Here is a 23,690-nt window from a genome sequence, read left to right on the forward strand (position 1 = left end):
CCCTGTCTGGGTGGTGTTGGGAATGCTCTGTGGGGCAGGTGGATATGGGGAGCAGGAGCTGCCCGGCACACAGCCATCCATGTCCCAGCCACCAGGAAGTGGCGGTGGTGGTGACCCTGGTGACATAGCCTTGAGTCACACTGGAAACTCCAGGTGACAGCCCATCTCCGGTACACGGGCTGGGAGGGATGCTTGGAGAGAGGCAACTCAGTCCTTGAACCTCCCTGTCCCTGTCCCCAGACAGCAGCAACGATGGCAACACTCTACCCCTCCCTGGAGGACATGAAGGGCCACCAGGTCCTGCAGGTCAGTGCCAATTCAGCAGTGTGACAGGGGGTGAGCAGACCCCAATGGGTCCCTGTGGGGTCTCACCAGAGGGTCCCCAGGGTGGGGGGCACAGCACTGAGCACCCTGTCTCTTGGCAGGCGCAGGCAGCAGCCGGGGTGAGGACCCCTGCCACCACAGTGGTCACAGAGAAGCCAAAGCTCACCTCAGGCACTGGTAAGGAGGGACATGATCAGCTCACGCTGTGTAGGGGCTGTCTGGGTCGGCAATGATGCTCAATTTGGGGAAGGGGCGAGTGGCTCAGCTGAGACCCCCCCACAACTCAGTGCATGGGTTGGGGATGGGATTCTGGGGTCTCTTTTTACTGGGCCATGGTCCCAGGGGGCTCCTGGGATGGAGGGGGCAATGGCTGTGGGTTGTGGGCCCCGGGAGCTGAGACCACCCTTGGTACGTCCCTCAGAGCCTCCTGTGCTGTACCCCAACCTAGCCGAGCTGGAGAACTACATGGGGCTGGCGCTCTCCAGCGAGGAGATCCAGAAGAACCTGCGCACCGAGGACAGCACCGTAGGTGTCTGGGCTGGCAGCTCCCTGCCCCATGTGGCTCCCCGTGCCATAACGGGGATCCCTCTGGCTCCTCATCCTGCCTGAGAGAGGCATGCAGCACTCCCAAGGGCTGAGGTGCACCGGGCCCTGTGTCCCCCCTGTCCCCACTGACCCCCAGCTCCCCCGCAGGCACTGACCCCCGTCGGGCCCTCCCCAGGCCAGCTGGTCGCCCCCCTGAGCGGGAACAGCGCGGGGCTGCGGCGGGCAGAGATCAAGCCGGGGGTGCGGGAGATCCACCTCTGCAAGGACGAGCGGGGCAAGACGGGGCTGCAGCTGAAGAACGTGGACCAGGTGAGGGGCCGGGATGGCATGGGGCTGGCATGGCACGGGACCGTGTCATGGCATGATGTGACATGGCACAAGCATGACAGTAGAGCACAGCGTGCCATAGCAGCGTGTCATGGCACGGCAGCGTGTGGCATTAAATGTCACGGCATACAGCAGGGTGCAGATGGCATGGCATGGCATACCCTGGTGCACGGCATGGCCACTGATCCCTGTGCCACCATTCTGCTGTGTCCCCAGGGCATCTTCGTGCAGCTGGTGAAGGCCAACTCGCCAGCAGCGCTGGTGGGGCTGCGCTTCGGGGACCAGGTGCTGCAGATTGACGGCAAGAACTGCGCGGGCTGGAGCAGTGACAAGGCACAGCGCGCGCTGAAGAAGGCAAACCCCGAAAAAATCGTCATGGTGGTGCGGGACAGGTGAGCGGGTGGTGGCACCGTGCTGGTGGCAGTGCCGGTGGCAGCACTGAGGGTGCTCTCCCCACAGGCCTTTCCAGCGCACCGTGACCGTGCACAAGGACAGCACCGGCCACATTGGCATCGTGGTGAAGAAGGGGAAGATTGTGTCCCTGGCCAAGGACAGCTCGGCCGCCCGCAACGGGCTCCTCACCCACCACTGCATCTGCGAGGTGAACGGCCAGAACGTCATCGGCATGAAGGTAGGGCTGTGCCCTGGTGGTGCAGGACATGCCTGGGGAGTCCAGGATGCGGCCAGAGAATCCAGGAGGGAGGGGGATACTGAGCAAAGCTGGGCACCCCATGGAGTCCCTTCTTTCTCCTGCAGGATAAGCAGCTCACGGAGGTGCTGGCAGGGGCTGGGAATGTGGTGACACTGACCATCATCCCCACTGTGATCTACGAGCACATGGTCAAACGGTGAGAATGTGGGGCTGCAAGGACCCCCACACCCCAAGGGGACCCCTGAGTTCCCCCCACTGACCTCCCTTCTCTCTGATCAGGCTCTCATCAGGACTGGTGAAGTCGTCCATGGACCACTCCATCCCTGACCTGTGACACCATCGCTGCTGTTCTGGGAGCTGATGCTGGAAGCCCAGAGGGCCTGCTGAGAGGACCCCACAGCACCTCCAAAGGAGCTGTTTTAGCACAAAACCCCTTATCCCATCAGAGTCTGGTGGCTGCTGGGTGGTTCCTCCTCTCCTCAGCAAGGATGGGGCAGATGTCCTGTACCAGCATCCCACTGTCCCCGTGTCCCTGCTTAGGCCACCCCCCTCAGGGCGGATGCCAAGGGCTGGCTCCAGCCGAAGCAGACACAGACCCAGCGACATTTATTACATCCACCACAGAGAGCAAGTACAGGACAGGGGAAACAAGAAGAGGGGGGTTACAGCTTTTTCAGTTCTGTATTTAAAAAATATATTATATAGATTTGTCTTTCAAATATAGTTGTTACATTTATTACTTGGCAAAGCTTTGGATAGCCTAACAGACGTGTACACAGATCCACAAATACATTGCACAAGAGGCGAATATCCCAGCTCCGCTTACATCTGCCCCGGCTGCCTGGACACTGCTGCTCCCCACATCCATTCCCTGGCACCTGGTGCTGTGCTGGTGGCAGAGCTGCTGTCCCCACTGCCCCCCAGCACAGGCAGAGCCAGCAGAAGGGGGATGCAGGGAACTGTGGGGCACACAGGATGTCGCACGTGCCCCTCTGGGGACCACTGGACATCGGCGTGTGGAGCATCACCATGCCAGGGCAACTGGCTGGTGGCACCCACAGGTGGGGGAGTGGGCTTGGGTTGGGGTTGGGGGAAACACTGTTAGTTCAAGTCACGAAGAAACCACAGACATTCGTGGGGTGGGAGTGCGGCGCGCCCGGGGGAGCCCCAAGTCCCGCGCCCCGACAGCCCCGCTGAGCAATCCTTGCTGTCTTTGTGTTTCAACAACAACAAAAAAAAGGCATTTTTCCGGAGGCCGCCAGCAAAGCGGGGGTTTGGGTGGGCCGGGGCAGCAAAGGGCTTGGCTCTACCCGCACCCCAGCAAAGGCATCCGAGCTCCAGCACATGGGGGGATCACCGGCATCGCTGGCAGAACTGCAGCAGCCCCCGGTCCTGCCCCCCGGCAGCCAGAGTCCCAACAGCCAGGCTTCAGTCTGTACCAAAAAAAAGTGAATATAGTGCAAAGCAAAGGGAGGGAGAGCCCACGGCTTCCTCGGGGGGCTCCGTGCGTGAGCTGCAGCCCAGTTCCATCCCAGTGTGGGGAGGCATCTCCTAGGGAATGGGGGGCTGGCATGAACCGCTCCGGAGCTGACCCCTGTGTCTGGACAGGAACCCCCATCCCCCTGCCCACAGACAGACACTGCACCTGGAGCACGGAACCGCTGCATCCCCAGCGCTCCACGCTGCCAGCGGCTCCTCGCCATCACCGGCCGAGCCCGGGGATGAGCCGGCGACGAACAAAAAGGAAGTGCGATGGAGGGAGAGCCCCCGTGGCGGGTGCAGCCCCGCAGCCCCCGCAGCCAGAGGCACAGGCAGGGGTGTCCATCGGCGGGGGGTGTCGCTGGGTGCCAACACCCATCTTCCAACAACGGTTCCTTCCCTCCTCCAGGAGCTGGGGGGAGGGCAGCACACCTGGATGCACCCACAGACCCCTCGGCCCCTTCCCACCCGCCGGTGCCACGCCGGGGCTTTACAATCAGCAGTCGGGTCCGTGGGGGCGGGTGGAGGGCGTCGGAGGGGTCAGGGCTGGGCAGAGCCTCCGGGGCCGGGGCTGGCGACGGGGCGACAGCCCATCCTGCGGATGGAGTGCAGGGCGACGGTGCAGCAGCCCCGCAGCAGCGAGCTGATGTTGTAGATGGGCTGGCCCTGCCGCCGCTGCGAGCGGCACAGCCAGGCCACCGTGGGCACCGCCGGCACCACCACCGCCAGCAGATCCACGATGAAGTGGCGGCTCCAGTAGCTCTTGGAAGGGTTGGTCTCGCAGCCGGTCACCTCCATCAGCTCCTCCTCTGCCACGCAGGCGATGGCCACGGAGGGGTTGGCGCTGGGGGGCTGCCGCACCGCCGGGTTGCAGGGGACGCTCCCCTCGGCACCGGCGGCCGCGGCGGCGGTGTCGGGCTCGGCCGCCGTCAGGTCCGTGGTCCCGCTGGGGTTGGCGAGCTCGGGGACGGGCATCGTGTCTTCCATTTCAGAGACCCAGGCGGAGGTGGGGCTGCCCAAGCTGCAGGCCTGGGACTTCATCACCTTCTCTAGGATGGTGTCCAGGTCGGGCTGGCAGGGCACGAAGTCCGTCTGGATGGCCCGCTCCTGCATGCAGCTGGCCTGCACCCCTGCCTCCGCGCTGCTCCGCAGTCCCAGCACCTTCTCGTAGGTGTTGCTGGGGGGCAGGCGGGTGCCGGGCTCGCCCCCCACCTCCAGCGGGTCCGTGTGGCCCGGAGCCTCCTCCATCCCCACGAAGCCGCTGTCGGCCCCCTCGTCCAGCGAGATGGTCTGCGAGCCCCCCACGTTGCGGTCCCCAGCTCCCTGGTCGCTCAGCTTGGTGTAGGTGGAGCTGCGGGTCAGGGATCGGGCCGGGGACCCCCCGGCTGACTCCCCGGCGCCCTCCTCCTTCAGCGCTCCGTTCTGGGCCACCTCCATGCTGTGCAGCAGCGTCTCCAGCTTCTTGTTCTGGATGTTAATGTCCACGAAATACTTTTGGAGGCCTTTGTCCTTCTCCAGGAGGTTGTTCTTCACTGTGTCGATGACCTGCTTCAGCTGCTTGATCTCCTTGCGAGCCTCTTTGAGCGCCAGCTGGGCCTCCACGCGGTGGCACTCCTCCTCGATCCAGTCCTCCTGCATCCGTGACAGCTGCGTCTTCAGGTCCTCGATCTCAGCATCCCTGCGGAGACAGAAGGGCACCACCGCGGCGCTGAGGGGGCTGCAGGGACAGCCCTGTCCTCGTGTGCCCAGCACTGGCAACCAGACCACCCAGTAACGCTCCCAGCTGGGACCAAGGGATGGATCAGTGATTTAGGGACCCTCAGGAGTGATGCTCAGGGAGCCTCCGAGTGTTGCTTAGGGAGCCTCAGGAGCAATGTTCAGGACCCCTAGGAGTGATGCTGAGGGATCCTCAGAAGTGAAACTCAGGGACCCCAAGGATGAATGCTGAGGGACCCTCAGGGGTGATACTCGGGGACTCTCAGAACTGATGTTCAGGGCCTGTTTGGAGCAGTGGGAGCTCAGGGATCCCTGCAAGTGTCACTCAGCCTTCTCCCCGAGAGGCTGAAGCACCCAGGTCTCCCGAGGGCTGCGTGGGGTGGGCAGGTGCCCCAGGCAGGCACGTGGCAGCTGGCACGGCAGTGGGGCCGTGCCTAAGCCTGAGAGGAGCAGATGGGGATTAGCCACCCTCTGACGCTGAAATTCAGCAAAAGCACGGCAGGGACTTAAACAGGGTGAGGGGGGAACGCAGCCACTGCAGGTGCAACATGGGGCTCTCGAGCCCCCAGATCTGCAGCTCCCAGGTGGGACAGGCAGCAGTGCCAGATCCCACATGCCACCAGTGCCGTGATACAGCTGTGACCTCGGTCCCTGGGCACAAGCATGAGGACAAGGTGCCATGCTGGGGACTGAGAACCCAGAAGGACCAGTCCCAGCCAGGAGCTGCCACAGCAGGTGGCGATGGCTGGTGCTGGCACCGTTCCCATGAGCTCACCTGTCCTGCAGCCGCTCCTGTGTGTCCTTCAGGCGAGCCTTCAGGTGCCGGATGCAGACCTCCTTCTGCTGCAGGGGTGTCAGGTACTGCTCCGGCGTCGGTGGCTTTATCCCATGGTTGTCACTGCAGAGGTTGTACTTGGACGAGCGCCTGCAGGGACACAGATGTCACCCACTGCCAGTGCCAGGGTCAGCACAGGCTTGACCCAGGGTTCTAAGGCCTGCTCTAGGGCTGCAGCCCCATAATATGTCTCAAAAGAGCCCTGAGAGCAGGAGGAGCAGGGTGGGTGCATGAGGGTGCCGTGCCCTGGCGAGAGGGGCAGTGTGGGTGTCTTTGGTGCTGTGCCTCTGGCAGGATAGCCAGGTTGGGTGTCTTTGGTGCTGTGCCTCTGGCAGGAGGGTGGGTGCAGCTCCTGGACACCAGTGCTGCTGTCAGTGCTGAGTGCTCTGTGGTGCTGGGGACTTTGCTGGGCCATGAGCAGACCCAGGGCCACCAAGGTCTCTGTGTGCCCAGAGTGACTTTCCTAGAAACAACTGATGTCGATGGAGACCCCAGGGTGGGATCGGGCCCCCAGAGATGGAGGCACAAGATGGGGAATGGAAGGGTTTGGGATGGAGCAGGTCTGGAGTTAGTGGCTGTCCTGCCCATGGAGAGCAAGCCAGGAAATCCAGCATCTGCTCTGGGCTGGGCCAGCAGCACACTGGACTCTCCTTATGCCACCACTGGCACTGGGGCAGATGAAGTGACATCTCTGGCCCAAGCCTGGGACAGTGCAGAGAGCAGGGGCTGGACAGGGACAGGGCTACATGGCCAAGCTGGGAGGCACATGGAGAGCTGGGAGCTGCAAGAGTGGCTCTGGCATGGCAGTGGGGGGACCAAACTCCCTGTGAATGGAAAGGAGGCATCCCAAAGCTCCCCTGCATGGTGTCCATCAGCCCAGCAGCCTTTAGCCATGTCCAGAAGCATTGTGTGAGAAGCATCCATGCCTTGGAATGCCCCATGGCAGCGGGAAGGCCACTGTCCCTGGCCGCAGCACGCATGGGACCTGCTCACCATGTCACCTCAGATCCTCCCAGAATGATTCCACCTCTGGGAGCTGGCAGGGGGCAGGGGACAGGGAGGTGATGAGCAGTGCACCTCGGGCTGCTGTGCCTGCAGGGCTGGGGCTGGCGCCCATCCCACAGCTCGGCTGTTTGTGCCCCGAACACACCCCAAGCTCCCTGCTGAGAAGCCAAGGGGCCACCAGCTCTTGCCAAACCTTTGCCGAGCAACACAAGGGGATGGAAGCGAAGCTCTTGCCCTCGTGCTTTTGATCTGGAGGGATCCGGGTGCTCCTTGGAATGCGGGAGTGGCGGGAGGGAGCGTGCAGCGTGCAAGCCACAGCCACAGCAGGACGGAGGGAAGAGGACAGGGACCCCTGGGTGGCAGGCGGGGGGACAGGGAGGGAGACGACACAGCAACAGAGAGGTTTGGGGGAGGAGGGTGGTGAGGGTCTCTGGAGACACACCAGCAGCTCCGCCAGCTCCAGCTCCCCAGCCACCAAGCCTCGCTCCAGCGGCCCCTGCGCTCCTGTCCCCGCCGGGCACCGGCAGCACCGGGACTGCCACCCCTGCCCGGGGGCACCCAGCAGCCGCCCTGGGGCCACGGGTGATGGGTTACCTTGGGGTGGGGCTGCTGTCGCTGCCCTTGCAGGAGCCAGAATTGCTGCTGCTGCTCAGCGAGGAGGTGCCGTAGGTGTCCCTCCCGGGGGGCGAGGGGCGCCTGGAGGCAGGGAGAAGAGGCTGTGTCTCAGGCCGAGTGGCTGAGGGCGCTGAAGACTTAAAGAAGGAGGCAAAGCCACTCCGTCCATAAACCCCGCGACTGCCAACCACCACACCGAGAACACACAAGACAAAAGGACAAAACAAACAGCAGGGATCAAAATTGCACGGACATGGCGACGAGCACAAAGGCTGGCTGGGGGGGATGTCCACCCGCTCCCCCTTCCCTGGCGTGGCAGCCCATGGATGCTGGCACAGCATCCTTGCACCCTGAGGACCTTGGGAGCCCCTGCGATCCCCTTGGAAGGCCTTTGGGAGCCCCATAAGAGTCCCCTGGGAGCGTGGTCCCAGCATAGCTCGAGCCATATCTGCCAGAGCATCACCTAGACACGGGCAGCTCTGCCTCTTCTCCCTGCCCACGCTGAACCTGCCCCTCCATAACGGCAGTCCAGGTCACGGAGACATTGGGAGGGGAACAAATGCTTTTTCTCTCTTTTTCTGTCTTTACCACTCAGCTCAAGGAGACATTTTCCAAGGGCTAACATACCTCCCAGTTTCACTGCCCCAACCCAGTGCTCTCCACCACTGCCTGCCTTCGCCTGGACGGACGGAGGGGTCGGTCCTGGCTGTGGCACAGACGGACAGAGGGACAGGGCGTGCAGCACTCGGGGAGCTGCATGCACGGCCAGGGAAGTGCTGTGCAGCGGGCAGTGCCATGCAAACCCCCGAAAGCTGGGCTGGGGGCTCGTGCTGCGAAGTGGCAGCTGCTGGTGGAGGTGTGGGGATCGTGGGGATCGTCTCATCCCGGCTGCAGGCGCTGGTGTCCAGTCCCGAGGCCAGAGGCTGAAGCATATTCACCTTCGGGATCCCGTGGAGGCGCGTCTGCTCCCCGGCACGGACATGGCCGCGGTGCCACGGCTCCTGGGCACAGGCAACTGCGGGTGAAGGCAACAGAGAGAGCAGGTGAAGACAGGAAAATGGCCCTGATGAGATGGGGCCCCTGTGGGGTGAGCCCCGGCACCAGGGTATCAGTATAGTCCCCAGGGCCACCAGTACAGGGACAGATGAGGAAGCACATCTGGGCCGTGCTTCCCACTTGTCTCCCATAGCCCAAAAATGCTGCATGCCTGTGATCCCACCAGGATCCTGTGGGCACAGGGCAAGGGTGTTCTTAATTTGAAAGGCAGATCAGAAGCAGAGCAGGTGCCTGCCCATGGTCTGGAGCCTCTTTTCTCATCATGGGACAAGCTCCCCCCTGCTCCCAGATCCCCATCCCTGTCAGGAAGCAGGGTAATGCCACAGGGACACAGAGTGCCTGCAGTGGGGGCATTTCTGGGGGCAGAGATGGTACAAGAGCCCTGACCCAGCCATGGAGCTCCCCGGGCAGGCAGCTCTCCCTGCAGTGGGCTGGGTGCCTGCTTTTCCTTAATTAAATGCAAATCCCCCATTCAGCAGTGAAATCAGGTGAGGAAGAACAGATCCCTGCATGATGAGGCAGCAGCTGCTAATCCCTAGGGAAACACAGAGCCAGCTTTCCTGTAAATAAATAGGCCAGATCCAGAGGCTCGCAGCACCTCGGGCACACGCAGGGTGTGAGGGAGCAAGGGAAGCATCTGCTCAGCATCCACATCCTGCCGGGCATCCCATGGCAACACTGGGACCCCCACTGTGCTCCCAGACTGCCAGAGACCGACGGGGATGGGGGCAGCACGGGGGCCCCCCCATCCCCAGGCCTGTTCACAATGCCAGCATTTATCTCAGATTTTGGCAGAGCAATGCAGGAGATGGGACCTGCCAACAGAGGATCGATGGGTGACAGGAAACACTCCAGGCTGCTGGCCCTGCTCCAGGGGAGTGCAAGGAGTGGGACAACAGGGGAGGCAGAACAGGAAGGGGGGCACATCCAGCTCACTCCAGTGCAGCCTTCTACATTTGCACCCCCAGGTTATTTTTTTTTTCCCAGAATACCTCAAAGCCCACCCTGGCCAGCTCAGGTCCCTCCTTCTGTCCAGGATTTGCTACTCCCTGATCCCCAAAAATCCCAGAGCATTGATGCTGTGAAGTCCCAGGTCCCAGCAGGAACAGTGCCCCATGACAGAGGGGTGCCAGCACCCCTGGGACGCTGCAAGATTGATTTGGGCATCCTGCTGCTCCCACCTGGGATGGATTTGCCTGGAGATGACCTGAGCAGGGGAAGGCAGAGTTCTGTCCTGCTGGATCACTGCTCCCAAGTGGGCAGCAAGCTCTGCTACTGCAGCAGCGTGAATCAGCATCCCCCAGGAGCCGGCGTGGCCTCGGGCTGGCAGGAGCATCCTCCAGGACTCTCTGTCACCCTCCAGCAGCGCCACACGGGGCTGCAGCACAGCCTGGACTCCAACAGCTCCTGAGCAGGGATTTAGGGAGATTTGAGAGGGTTGATTCCTCACTCTCTGCCCTGCAGTCCAGTGGGAAATGGTATTATCCCAGGGGTGCCCATCATCAGCTCAGCTGTACCTGGATCTTCCCCACTCATGTCAAGGTCACCCTCGTGCCACACTGCTCTGTGCAGGGGTCCCTCTGTGCCCCCCTGACACCAGCACACGTGTGTGTCCAGCACATGGGGCTCCTGAGAGCACCCCACACCACACCCCAGGCACTGCTGCCAGCACCGCAGCCTGGAATGGCTCTGTGGGGACACCTGGATTTGGCCTCATGTCTGGGGACCTCATTTCCTCCTCCTCCTCCTCCTCCTCCTCCCACTGCTGCAGACTTGCCTGGTGCCCACGCCAAGCCTTGATGCCTCCCACAGCACCCAGGGTGTCTGGGATTTAAGCAGTGATAATAAATTGTCATTATTCCCAAAGGATCAATGGGTCACTTTGGTCTTCCCCAGGAGGCCTCACTGTGCCCACAGGTAGCCCAGGACAGGGAGGGTGGGCAGATCCAGCACCAAAGCTGAACACACACCTTCCCACGTGGTACATGGCTACTAAAGGCAGGGGAAATCACAGATCTGCACTCAGAATTACTCCCATCAAATGGACCAGGATGAGGAGTTGCAGCACCAATGGAGCCCCTCCAGGAAAACAAGGGGAAATCCAGGATTAACCCTGGTCTAGTGGGTGGCAACTCTGCCCATAGCAGGGGCTTAAAAAGACAGAATGGGTTGGGTTGGAAGGGACCTTGAAGACCATTCTCATTCCAGCCCTCTTCCATGGGCAGGGACACCTTCCACTCTCCCAGGTCGTTCAAATCCCTGTCCAAGCTGGCTTTGAACATTTCCAAGGATGGGGCATCCACAGCTTCTCTGGGCAACCTGTGCCAGGGCCTCACCACCCTCACAGAGAAGATTTTTTTCCAAATATCCCATCTAACTCTGCCCTCTGGCAGCGGGAAACCATTCCCTGTGTCTTGCCACTCTGTGTCCTTGTCCAAAGCCTCTTTCCAGCTCTCTCAGAACCCCTTTAGGCACTGGAGGAGGCTCTTGAGGTCTCATCAGAGCCTTCTGTTCTCTACCAGCTCTCTCAGCCTGTCTGCACAGCAGGGGACCAAGACAAAGGTGATTTGGGGGGCACTGCCTTGTCTCCATACTGGGGAGCAGTAGGACCCTGCTCAGCACAGACCTGTGTCTGCCCCTCCTGCCTGGGAATGCCAGCATGGGCCAGGGTCTGACACTCCAACTTACACCAGATCCAGAGATTGTCCTGCAAACCACCTGCCTGTGGTCCAGCACCCTGCAAATCCCCTAAAATGCAGCTCGAGGGCTGAGCAGGGTGGCCACTGCCCATTGCAAAGACCAGCGTGTAGCTGGTGCTGCCGACAGCCAAACTCCTCGTGTGGAGCAGAAGGGCAGAGCTTTTACAAACAGCACAAACCAGGGTTTGTTCCATGCGCTGGAATTAGCCTGGAGAATTCCTGATAAATAAAAGCAATGGGCCTTGATAAGGAAACAGCTGGAGCTGCAGCAGATCCACCACAAATGGCTGGGATGCAGAATCAGGACAAGTCCCTACACTGCCACTGCCCCGGGGGGGGTGACACCACAGGGCTCATCTTCTGGTGGGTCCCCAGCTCCTGTTGAACTGCTGATCACGCTGGGACAGTGATGGATGGCAGAGCAGTGACAGAGCAGTGACAGAGTGGGGGCTCAGGCCGGTGCCCCACAGGAAGATTTCCCCAGGCTCAGCTGGATCACTGCCCCACAGAGATGCTTCTTTGCCTCAAATCCTGCCACTCCCCACTCCTTGCTGGATCTCCTGGCTGCACCAGTAATGGACAAATTAGGCTGGGCAGGCATGGCCCTTCCTAGATGTTTCTCACATGGGAAACAGGGACACAGAACCTCTGAAGAAACCCTCATCACTGGCTCAGTGAAGCCTCCAATGGTTCCTCTGAGGGTTTCATGGCTGCAGGCTCAAGAGTTTGCTCCCATCAGCTTCCAAAGCTCAGCTTCTGTGGGATTCAGAGGGATCCAGCTGCTTCCAGCTCACCCCATCCCCACGGGGAACATGGGAGAAGGTGTGAGAGCCTGCAGCTCACTGCCAGTGCCAACCCTCAGCACAACACTGCTGTGCCAGCAGCTGCCACATTTCCCTGGATTTCTCGCTCGCTGCTTCCTTTGTCGAGGCTCCCATCATCCTGCCTGCTGCTGGATTCCTGTGTTTCCCTTGGCACATCCTGTGTGAGGGATCTTTTGCAATGGTGGCACGGAGCCCAAGCGTCTGAGAGCAGCTTCACCCACTGCAGAGACCTGGGAGAGGAGCCATGGTGTCCCCATGGGTCCCCTGGGAGATCTTCAGCCTCCCAGGATGAACAAGATTAAAAGCAGAGGGAACACAGAGAGGGAAGCCACAGTTCTGTTTTCCCAGGGGACAAGAAGGGCTCTCAAGGACCTACCCTGCCTTCCTGACACCGGCTCTGCTTTTCTACACTCTACAAAAAAGCAAAGTGCTGGATGTGGCCAACAACCAGCAGCTGATGTGGGGCAGAGCCCTTGCTCCTGGACAGTGGCAAGGCCAGGGCTGCTTGCACTGGAAAAGGGACTGGGATACAGCTGGGTCACAATGGGAAAGAGCAGGATTCAGCAGCCAGGGGTGGCAGAAGTCCTGGTGCAGGAGGGGGTCAGCACCGGGGCCACCACCTGTGCAGCTGGGGACAAACATCCATGCCTATGTCCTCCTCCTGCCATAGGGGATTTTTGGGATACAGGGATTGCTTTGCTTTTGCTCCAAGAAGATTACAAGGATGTGGCAATATCTCCAGAGACTGGGAGCCTCTGCTCCAATGCAGATGGGTTCATCCCCAAGCTTCACCTGGGTCCCAGGCAGAGGGAGATCATGGAGTCACAGACCCATTTAGGTAGGAAAATACCTTTAATACCTTCAAATCCAACTCCTTACCCAGGACTGCCCAAGCCACCACTAAATCCAGCTCAGGGCAGAGCCGAGTGCTGGGGGCACAAGCAGAGACAAACCCCAGGGAGTGTTTATGCAACACCACCAGAAAAATCAATGCTGCTAAGAGAGGCTGTATCCCATTCCAAAAGGCAGGAGCATCTCCTTTTATTCTCCTGTTTGTTATAAAACGCTGAGTTGACATCCAGAGATTACAGGAAAACAGACACCATTTGGAAAGCTCGGGTTATGCAGCTCATCATTTTTCCAGCTGACCTGGCTGCAACTCCAAATGGAGAGGTGGCAATTCCCAGCCCTCATTAGTTAAAAATAAGGTGCTTGACCAGAGGGCAAAGGCTGGGCTCTCACTGGGGACTCTGGAGCCAAAGGGAAATGGGAAAAGAGCTCCATGACAAGCGCTGTAGCAGCATGAGAACAGGAGTGGGACACCCAGGATGCAGACCCTGTGGTGTCACCCCAAGCCAGGAATGTCAGCAGGATGGGATGGAGGTGCCATCCCACTGCACAGCCCATCCTGCAGAGGTGCTCTGAGCTGTGTGAGGCAGAAGGAACAGCCCACTCCTTTGAGATACAAAGGCAAAAACCTGGAAGACAACCCCAGCTTCCAGTGCAACAGCTCCGCCTCCCCTCCGTGGCTCGGCGCGGCGGAAGCAGGTCTCCCCTAGCCACCATCCACCTTGAGCCAGGGCTGGGAATGACGGCGGTGCCGGGGGATTAGCCCTGGTCTCCACACCGCTGGAATGGCCTAATTTAACCACACACATCTCCTGCCTCAGCCCGCTGCAGCACTTCCAAATGGGAGCACAGGCACTGCCCCTCTGACCCCCACCCTGGGACCCTGGACACCAGGATTTGCATCTTCTGGAACACGGTCATAGCACAACGTGCCTGTTGCCCAGAGGAGGTGGAAACACTGGGATTTTTAAGCAGAACAGGCACCCAGCAGTGGGTTCTGTGTGACAGCCACAGCGCTGACCTTGTGGGGAGGAGACAACAGAGCACCCGACTCATCAACCCGCTTGGGTGTTCCTGTGTCCCTTTGGAGATGGAGCATGAAGCCATTAAATAATAAAATGCCAACTGCAGAGCAGCCCCAGCTCCTGCAACACTCCATGGTGCCAGAGACACTTTGGGATGCTGCACGAGATGTGGGGCTGGCGCTAGAAGGCAGAGTCTGGTGCATGAGATGTGGGTTTGGGGCATGCAGGGAGGGTTTGGGGTGTGCAGGGATGGTCTGGTGCATGTGATGTGGGTCTGATCCATGTGACGTGGGATTGGAGGATGCAGGGAGGGTCTGGTGCATGTGATGTGGGTCTGATCCATGTGACGTGGGATTGGAGGATGCAGGGAGGGTCTGGTGCATGAGATGTGGGTCTGGGGTGTGCAGGGAGGCTCTGGTGCTTGCAGGGAGGGTCTGATGCATGTGCCCCTCCCTGCACAGAGGAGGGTCTGGTGCAATGAGATAAGGGTCTGGTGTGGTGAGGGACTGGGGCATGCAGGGAGGGTCTGGTGCACGTGAAGTGGGTCAGATACTTGAAATGTGGGTCTGGCGAGTGCAGTGCAGGTTTGGTGAGTACAATGCGTGGCTGATGCTGCTCTGTGGGTCTAGTGCAAGTCGCATGGGTCCAGGGCTGGGAAGCAGGACTGCTGGGTGTGGTGGGGGTCCAGGTGGGTTTGCAGTGTGGGTCAGGGTGCATAAGATATGGGTCTGATAAACCAGACGTGGGTGCAGTGCGTGCCAAAGGGGACCAGCGCATGCAGCAGTACGGGTCTGGTGTGTGCCGCGGGGGTCTGGCACACGCAATGCGGGTGTGCTGCGGGCCCGATGCGTGACCCGCCCCGAGCACCCTGCGCCCCGGGAACCCCCCCGCTCCCGCCCCCCGATGCGGAGCGGCGCTGGCAGACCCGGCTGCGCCCCCCGCCTCCCCCACCCCGAATCCGCAGGCAGAAAGGGATGAGTCACGGCGGCCGCGGGGCCCCGCACCGCGCCCCCCGCACCGCGCCCCGCACCGCTCACCTGCGCGGGGCCCCGCCGATGTCGGGGGCGGCAGCGCCGGGGTTCGGGGCTCAGCGACCTGCCGGGGAAGGGAGAGAGCGGACGGTGAGCGGCGGCGGCGCGGGGCCCGGTGGGGTACCCGGTGCGGTGCCCGGTGCGGTGCCCGGTGCGGTGCCCGGTGCGGTGCCCCCCGCCCCATCCCGCATCCCCGAGCCCTCCCCTGCCTCCATCACCTGCGCCGGCCTCCATGGGTGCGGCGGGGCGGCCGGGAGCGCTGGAGGGATGAGGGAGGGATGAGGGAGGGATGGAGGAGGGAGGGATGGCGAAGGGAGGGAGGGAAGGATGGATGGAGAAGGGAGGGCGAGAGGGAGGGATGAGCCGTGCAGCTGCGTAATTTGCTCCCTCCTCTGCGATCTTAAAGCGACGGCGCCGCGGGTGCCTCCCCCCTCTCTCTCCCCCCGCCGGGTTTCCCCCCGTTTCTATGGCAACTCCCCTCTGCCGGAGCGGCACAACAACCTCAAAAAAAAAAAGAAACCAGCCGGGTTTTGGGGTTCCTCCCCGTCTGCGAAACCCCGCGGGCCGGGTGTACCCTGCGCCCGGTGGCCCGGGCTCCTCGCCCCGCGTAACCCCGGAGGAGGAGGAGGAAGAGGAGCGGGGAGCCGGATCGGCCCCGCGCTGCAGCCACCCGGCCCTTGGAGTCCCCCCAGCGTTGGAGTTTTCATTTAAAGCAGTCCAGCTGTGAGGAGATCCCTGCCTCTAGTTAGTGACGCACTTTCATAAAGTAAAGTCATTAAATAACCGGAATTCTGTGCCCCATTTCAATCCCTCTGGCTCAGCCCTAATCGCCGGGGCTGGGGCGGACAAGCAGCAGCAGCCACCCCGACCTGCTGTCCCGGGCTGTGACGGGCATCGGGGAGGTTTGGGAGATGAGGCTGACGGCTGGCACGGCTCGGCACGGCACGTCCCGTTCTCCAGCACAGCCCGGTTACTCATGGCACTTCCCACACGCTTCCTGCTGTAACTGTCAAGATCAACCTTCCCAAATGATTTGCTGGGGAAACGTCTCGGGAGCCCCCGCGCCACGTCCTGCAGCCTGCGCGGGGAGCAGCCGGGCACCGGCTCCTGGGGAGCTCCGTGCCCGCGGCCACGAGCGCCCAAGGTCGGCTGCGGACACCCCCGTGGGGACCAGGAGCGTCAGAGATGCACATGTGCCTGTGCTGCAAACATCCACACAGCATCCAGCCTGGGTGGATTCACATACGGGTTTATGGAGGGAAATGTTAATGTGGGAAATATTCACAGCCACAGTAGAACCTGCACCCAAATTGGGTCTGGACCCGAGGCCCATTGTGCTTCCCAGACGTTCCCAGCTCCCTTTGTCACGCCCCCGGGTTATTCCAGAGTTTTGACAAACCTGTTTGGTAAATACATGTCAGTCTTTTTTCCAGCACTATTTCCTGCATGATTTGTACTTCATTTATCCCAACACACAGACTGTTTTCAGTGTATATATATATATATATATATATATCTCCTGCCTCCCATTTATTCCTGCCCACCTCCAGCTGCCTTTTGTTTCCCTCTTTCCCGGTGAATCCAACGCACAGCCTCTCTCCTTGAAAGGAAAATTAATGAGTTATCACAGCTGCTGCCACTGGATCAGCTCTGACCATGTGGCACAGGCAGCAGCTCTGCTGTGAGATGCAGAGTCATTCCTGATGGCTTTTGGGAAAGAAAGATGGTTCCTCCTTCCCTCTGCAGTCTGCTGTGCTTGGTCTCCCAGGATACTCTGACCTGAAGAGTGGGAGCACCACTCCAGGGAGACTGGGCCTGCTGCAGGGAAAGAGGGAGAGGTTTTCACCAAACCCAAACCCTTTTCCCAGGTCAGCACCTGGCTTTGGAAGTGCCAGGCCTGCCGTAAGGAAAAGATGAGCTGCCCTTGGTTCCAGTCTTGGGGTGAGCCATGCTCCTATTCCCACCCAAAACTGGTGCTTCTTCTGCAGAAAACTGAGCTGTTTTTACCAAACAGGGATGCTTTTCTCTTCCTTACACCCAGAAAAGGAATCCCTCAGAGAACAGCAGCACAGGCCCAATACTTACTTAATCAAATAATTCCTGTTCAGAAAGGACACTCAGATGGAACACCCCCACAGCCAGTGGCCACCCCATGCCCCACACTGGGGCTTCACCTCTTTTAAAGCCTTTTTATTCCCTTAATCAGACCCTCAAACACAAACCTCCCTGAATCCTGTGGGACAGGAACCACACATGTCAGTGAGCACAGACAAACAGGGGTGTCACTGAGGTGAGTGAACACCTGGAAGTCAGGTGACAGTATCACCCATCCTTTCCCATTTAAGGTAAAATCACCAAGTCCCTCACTCTGAGATGAACCCATAGGATTTGATCCTTCAGAAGAAATACCAACAAGCAAAGGAAACATCTTCTGATTTTTATTGATTCCACATGAAGGAACAGTGATGTCCCCACAGCACAGAAGCACCTGAGTGGGGCACAACCATCCCTCCTCCAGGTGGGAGGCAGCCAGAAACCAAGAGCTTCAGAAAATGACAGTAAACGAGATAAAATTTATCCTAAATTAAAAGAACTGATAATATTTCAATTAACATCCATTTTTATGTAGATCTACACATGAATAAAGGTGTTAATAAGTTAAAAGGCTCTGTGAAATCTGAAAAAGCAGGATTTATAGAAAATAGAATTTCTTGCTGCAACTTCTGGACTCTTCTAGGGCCAGTATAACTTCTGTCTGCTTAAACACACAAAAGTAATGCTGGAGACAGTACCCTGCTAGATCTTAAAATATGAAATATTGAATATTCTTTGACACAAACAATTTTAAATAGTCTACTTTTTTTTTTTTTTTTTTTTTTTTTTTTTTTTTTTTTTTTTTTGCTACAGAAAGTAAACAGATAACTCTTACTGATGGTATTAGAGAATTAACAGACACAGGCCTTGTCAAAAATAATTTAAACTCCAAAGGTAATCTCTTGAGAAAGGTTTTGAAGGACTTTTTAAAAAACCCTCCAAGGACCTTCATAAAATTCCTTTGAGGACTTTTTATAAAAATCCTTCACAATGTAAATCTCTTATGTAGAATATATATTTTAGTGGTATTTTATTAACATATTGTATAACTATCATATAAGTAATCATATAACTATAAATATTAATAATAAGCCCTGCAGTGATCACCTGGGGCAGGACCCCTGCACAAGCCATTACTGCGTGGTGTAGAGGACAGGGAGCTCTGCTCATCTCCCACAACTTGACAAGACATTCCATCCTTTTTCCAGGAAAACTATTTGCTGGAAAGTGCAACCTAAACTGTATTTTGATCAGTTTATCTGATCTTGTCAAACATGGGCCCAGCAGTGGCTGTGAGGTCAGCAAAGGGCTCGAGCTGCTGCAGCTTGAGGACCTGCTGCTTCCTCAGCACCAGGAAGATGTAAAATGTGGCTGCAGCTTCTTTGCGGTTGTTTCTCCGGCAGAGCTCCCGAAAACTGAAGGAACACACGCCTGATGTCTTCAGTTGCTGCGTGAGGGAAATGAGAAATCACTCAGTCAGCTTCTCCACCAGTAAAACTGGAGCACAAGCAGAGAGCACTGCATAGAGGGAATATCTGGTGAATGCTTCAAATAGGATCCAATCTCCATAGAATCCTGGAAGCACACACTGGCTTGGGTTGGTAGGGACCTTAAAGACCATCTCATCCCCCCACCCTGGATACCTCCAACAAGACAAGGTTGTTCCAAGCCCCATCCAACCCGGCCTTGAACAATTCCAGAGATGGGGAGTTCACAACCTCTCTGGCTGTCTTCCATCTGTGTTTATAGAAGTGACTCTTAACATTTTAATGCCATAATAGTGTTGGTACTTATGTCTGTTACTAAAATCTACAATTCCATCTAGAATTCCATTATACCAGTGGAGTGCTTCCATCATTCTTTGTGATTTATAACAATAAATATCCTTGAATAGTTCTTTGGTTTCAGAGTTCTCTTGTTTTTTAAAGGCTGTAAATATTTGTTTCTATTTGCACAGAACCTTTGAAATACATTTAAAAAAAGAGCATTCAGAAAATTCTAGTAATTCCAGCTGCCATGGAAAGGAACATCATACATCAAGCACCCAGAATTGTGATTTTCCACAGAAATACCAAGAAAAAAAACCACATGCTGCAAGTGAGAGGCAGAGACACAATGGACAGTAGAAGGAAGAGTTTTTCTAACATGGTCCATCTGAAATCAACACCAGCTTTTGGTATCTAATAACAAAATCCAGCACTGGTACCTGTAAAGTTTTTTGTAACCAAAGAGTTCTTTTGCCCCATCTTATTTCTTGATTGTCTTTCCTGGTCGGTGTTTGCTCCTTGGGAGGAAGTAAACAGAAGGTTAGTCAGAGTGTGTAAAAAGTCACACGCCACGAGAAAAAGGACAGGAGTTCCAGCCTGGCTGAAAATCCAGATAGAGCTGGATATCTGGATGGCCAAACTCAGGGAATCTGGAGCCTCTGACACTTCCTTGTTCACACAAGGCTGTGTGAAACAAAGGAAAGAATGGGACCTGTGTGCTTTGTGCTACAGAGACAGCTCAGGTGCAGCTTTCAGAGTACCTGAACATCCTCAGAACCAGCAAGGTTGGAATTATTTCCTTCTTACAGGAAGCAAAACTCCCTGTAAGTTCATGATGCTTTTTTTTTTTTTTTTTTTTTTTTTTAAGAAACAGGTTTCTCTTCTAAAACAAGCCAGGGCCATCAGCTTGGGACACACACCTCTGGCACTTCCACCTGCTGTGTTTCAGCTTCCTGGCCCAGGGAATTTTTTGAGCTCTCGGAGAAAGCTGCTCCATCCTCCTGTGAACACAAAAAAACCAATCACTAGGCCTGACCATTTCTGCACACATTTCGTGCAATTCTCCTCACACAGTTCTGCTCAAAGAATTTATTGTAATCAAGTTCTTCAAAATGAGTTAATAGCTGCTATTTATACCATGTCTTTCTTGATACAGGGAAGGATCTTGCTGTAGAATTTATCTACAGATGAATCTAAACCTACGGGCAGAGTTCAGGCATGGAGCACAAATTTTCTGCTGCCACTAGCTCCAATTTCATCATTTTCAACATCAATAAGCCTTATATTCCCTAAAGAATGCCCTTTAGCAGAAGTGAAGATGGAAGAGATATTGCTTAAGGATTTCCTCAACATGACACACAAAATGTAAGTTTTATCCTTTATAAAGATTATATTTGTCTCTTCAGTACAATATTTCATATTTAATATTAAGCTCTCATTTATACTTGGTGATTAAACTGTAATCTATGCTGATGAATAAACATTTTAATTCATCATTCATTCGTTATGTGAGTTTACCAAATTATAAATAAACTTTCATCACACCAGCTACTTAATGCTCTGTTGACTGTTTTTAGCATCCTTTCCAAACATTCGTAATTTCTTAACATGTTTTAAATGGAACCTTAGCAAAAAGTGAAACCAATAGGCACACTTAAGTCTCTAAAACTGAGGAAAACTGCTCACTATAAAAATTTCACCACAGTTCTCATTGGTTTCATTTCTGTCATTCTGTGATGTCAACATAAAGGAATCATTTCTAATTTTGCTCCCAGTCTCGGAATGAGCTGGCTCCTGCAGGTAACTTGGCTCTTCTATTGGCAGCATCTCTGTATTAATAGAAAACCAAGGTTGAAGAGGAAATTACTGTGAATCACCATCCTTAAAAAAAAACAACCACTGAAAACCAAAAATCACACACAAGTTCAGAGTCTTTGAGAGGAAGAGCCAGAATAAGCAAATATTGAAGAAACATTAGTCCCAACAGGAGCATGGAAGAAGAACCTTCCAAGGCAGGTTTTCCTTTTCTGAAAGCTGACCTTTATGGACTCACTGGAGGTGGGTTTGTTAATTAATTTTTGAGGTAGGTTAGGTTCCCAGCAGAGCAAAAGAATGAAAGTGGATACATCCTTCTCAGAAGATCTAAAATGGAACATTTCTTCTTGCCTGACATTAACCAAACACATCTTCCAGATACAAGTAGGACTATTTACATTAATTTGGAATTTTGGAAAGGAGTTTGATTAAGCTTAGAATAAGTAGGAAGCTATTTTTTAAAATTATATTGAAAAAAACCCCACAAGCAACATTACCCAAATCTGCAGTTTCAGAGATAATTAGAGAAACCAAAGATGAAACCAAAAATATCTTCTTATGCCACATGGAAGAAAAGACTTGGATTTCATTTAATTTTTAAGAAACAAAAGAACAGCAAAGTAGTAATTTGCATAATACTGCACATCAACACCTCTTGTGTGTCTTAAACATTATGTAGAATATAAAATACTCTCTAACAGCTAATTCTGCACAATAGAATTAAAATATTACCTGTAATATCTTGCTCTTTTCCCATTTCTTTCATTTCAGACATCCTGTGTATTCCATTTGCTCTCATCTTACATTTGTCAGTCTTTAAGCATTTTTCAAACATCTGAAAATAATAGTTTTTTGTTTGCTTTCAGAATATCATGTCAGATTATTTACAAACATCAACGCAAAATATGAATATGAGCTGTATGTTAATGACTGCAACCCAGAATTTCAGTATTATAATTAGGTCATGCTGAAAATTTGCAATTTTTTTTTTGTTTGTTTTTAAGCAATAGCCTTCTGCAGCTCCAACATGAATTCCATGAAAAAAACATCTTATGAGCAGCTTGAATCATTTTCAGCCAGTAAGGAAGGATGAAAGAAAGAAACATCTGCAGTTTTCATCTTCTTAAAGAGCAAGTTGTAATTCTGCAGCTGGACTCTAAGTGGTGAAGCTGCACTGCTGCAGTGAACCCTTCCAAATCCATCAGCAATATTCCACTAATAATGAATGACATACCTTTAAAGTAAATATAAACAAAAGATATCTCAAATTTATTACAAAGAGTAAATAAACCAGAAAACAATACAACAAAGGAGAAAGTATAAAAGAAATGGACAGAAAAGTAAAATATTGTGTCTCAGTATAAGATCAGTCAGGCACCAGTGTGTGAAATGAAACATCAACTCTTGTGTTCCTTTTGTAATTTTTCACTTGTTGGAGCACAGAAGGTTAAGGCTGTGACCCCACAGAAGAAACAATTAGTGGTGAGTGTGGACACCATCAGGTGTCCAGTGGACCAATCTGCAGAGCAATGCTCAGTGCACACCTGCAGTCAGCTCCAAGTTCGGATCAAACAGAGTCTGCAAAACCTCTCTCAGTCAGATCCCAGCTCTGCAAAAATCCTGGGACCTACACAGTGGCATAGACCCCACAAGGAACTGATCTTTACCTTTTGCAGCTGAGCATGAAGCATAGGCTGTGAAGAATGGGACAGGAGTTTATCCACAGCTCCCCACTCCTTCCACATCATCATTTTCTTGGTTGGGGGAGCGAGGTCCAGTGTGCCCAGGAGGTCTGTGTAGTTGGTGATCTGCTTGTAAATGGTGTGGCAGCTGAGCTCCTTCTCTACATCCACCAGCAGCTTCCTCTTTTTTTGTTTTTTGTTCCTCTGGGTGACAGCTACATAAAGCAAGTATTAATAACAAGTCTTAAGTTCAATTCCTAGGACATTAAGCACACAAAAAAACCCCAGTGAATCAACCTGGCTGCCAACCTTCTGAACACTGCCTAAACTTGAAAATCAAAGTACAAGTGCACAGGCCACTCCTTCAAAAGTATCTACAAAGTTTTCATTCTTTGTACTCTTTTGCTGGAATTTCCCTTATATTTAATTGTGGAAGACAAATTACTCTTTTAATAAAGAGCTGTGTACAGGACAACTTCATGAGAACACAACAAGACTGAATAATTTGTCTTTAATCCATCAGGAAGTTAGGTGCTCTAGGAACTGCTGATGCACTCAAGAGGTTTCATTACCTCATAATTAATATCTGTATTTGTCAGTTTAATCATTTAGCAATTTTATCAAGATGTAAACACAAAAGAAAGACATAGATTAGTTATATAGCCATAACTTCCTGGATATTATTTGGGCAGGCCAGAAAATTCCAATATTGTAAATATTGCTGTCAACATGAGCTTGCTTATTCATAAAGAGCCACCAATGTGATAGGGGACATTGAGGTTTCCTCTGCAGAGGAAATGTAATACTCTTCACTTTGGATCTTGTTAAAAGTTCACAAACCAATGTTTTCCAAAAGCTTGAAAGTTTTAGGATTGTGATTTTAAATATAAAAGTCACTGATGTGTAATTGGCAATTAAAGTTTTTCAGGTGAATCTTCAGTACCACCCTCGAGGCCAAGCTTGCAATGCTACCAGAGCTGAAAAGCAACAAAACTTGACTTCGTACGTGGAAGAAACTGCAAGCAGAAATTCGGGCAGCTGAGATAAATAACCTGGCACTGGATTTGTATAATATTTACTGTAAAAAGGAACTCTGACAGCAGGAGCAGATGAAATCTAAGGTGGAAATAATATATATTGCAAGTATTTTCACTATTGAGAAGCAAACCAAACCTAGTTAATGCAAACATTCATCAGAAACTGATCAACTTCTGACCTGTATCATCAACTGGCTCAAGAACAAATCCTTCTTCCTGGAGCAAAAGCATTGTCTCATTCATTGTGTGATTTACATCCTTAACAGTGGTGTCTGCACAGTTGGACTCAACTGCAAGAAAACCCAGCAAATAA

The 23,690-nt window shown here is 54.4% G+C and overlaps 3 protein-coding genes and 1 long non-coding RNA gene across 6 annotated transcripts in view; 2 read left to right on the forward strand and 2 right to left on the reverse strand.

Moving 5' to 3' along the window:
- On the forward strand, positions 1-2,568 carry SDCBP2 (syndecan binding protein 2). The gene is made up of 8 exons (XM_077787085.1): positions 1-306; positions 426-550; positions 723-849; positions 1,018-1,179; positions 1,414-1,589; positions 1,657-1,828; positions 1,954-2,045; positions 2,129-2,568. Exons 1-8 carry the CDS (start codon positions 253-255, stop codon positions 2,181-2,183), a joined length of 963 nt encoding a protein of 320 aa, XP_077643211.1. The 5' UTR covers positions 1-252; the 3' UTR covers positions 2,184-2,568.
- SNPH (syntaphilin) lies at positions 2,556-15,253 on the reverse strand. Of its 3 annotated transcripts, none has more exons than XM_021527353.3 (6): positions 15,202-15,253; positions 14,990-15,047; positions 8,438-8,514; positions 7,479-7,580; positions 5,820-5,969; positions 2,556-5,006 (listed from the first exon to the last, which is right to left on the reverse strand). In XM_021527353.3, the coding sequence occupies exons 3-6, from the start codon at positions 8,479-8,481 to the stop codon at positions 3,869-3,871; spliced, it is 1,434 nt and encodes a 477-aa protein (XP_021383028.2). In that variant the 5' UTR covers positions 8,482-8,514; positions 14,990-15,047; positions 15,202-15,253; the 3' UTR covers positions 2,556-3,868. The 3 variants fall into 3 exon arrangements, with proteins under 3 accessions (XP_021383028.2, XP_077643130.1, XP_031362419.2); XM_077787004.1 differs by having other exon boundaries at positions 7,479-7,679; XM_031506559.2 differs by lacking the exon at positions 15,202-15,253 and having other exon boundaries at positions 7,479-7,679; positions 8,127-8,514; positions 14,990-15,030.
- On the forward strand, positions 14,451-22,332 carry LOC110468983 (uncharacterized). The gene is made up of 3 exons (XR_002465174.3): positions 14,451-14,541; positions 20,000-20,208; positions 21,663-22,332. It is a non-coding gene; the product is annotated as an uncharacterized LOC110468983 (long non-coding RNA).
- RAD21L1 (RAD21 cohesin complex component like 1) overlaps positions 17,400-23,690 on the reverse strand; it is a 12,250-nt gene continuing 5,959 nt past the window's right edge. The window contains exons 7-13 of the mRNA XM_031506560.2: positions 23,557-23,667; positions 22,326-22,555; positions 21,391-21,493; positions 20,530-20,672; positions 19,764-19,844; positions 19,284-19,361; positions 17,400-18,524 (exon numbers count right to left, since the gene is read on the reverse strand). Of these exons, the coding sequence (XP_031362420.2) occupies positions 18,333-18,524; positions 19,284-19,361; positions 19,764-19,844; positions 20,530-20,672; positions 21,391-21,493; positions 22,326-22,555; positions 23,557-23,667 (938 nt within the window). The 3' untranslated portion in view covers positions 17,400-18,332. The remainder of the gene's footprint in view (positions 18,525-19,283; positions 19,362-19,763; positions 19,845-20,529; positions 20,673-21,390; positions 21,494-22,325; positions 22,556-23,556; positions 23,668-23,690) is intronic.

The sequence above is a fragment of the Lonchura striata genome, chromosome 17, assembly GCF_046129695.1.
Source record: "Lonchura striata isolate bLonStr1 chromosome 17, bLonStr1.mat, whole genome shotgun sequence".
Taxonomy (NCBI): Eukaryota; Metazoa; Chordata; class Aves; order Passeriformes; family Estrildidae; genus Lonchura; species Lonchura striata.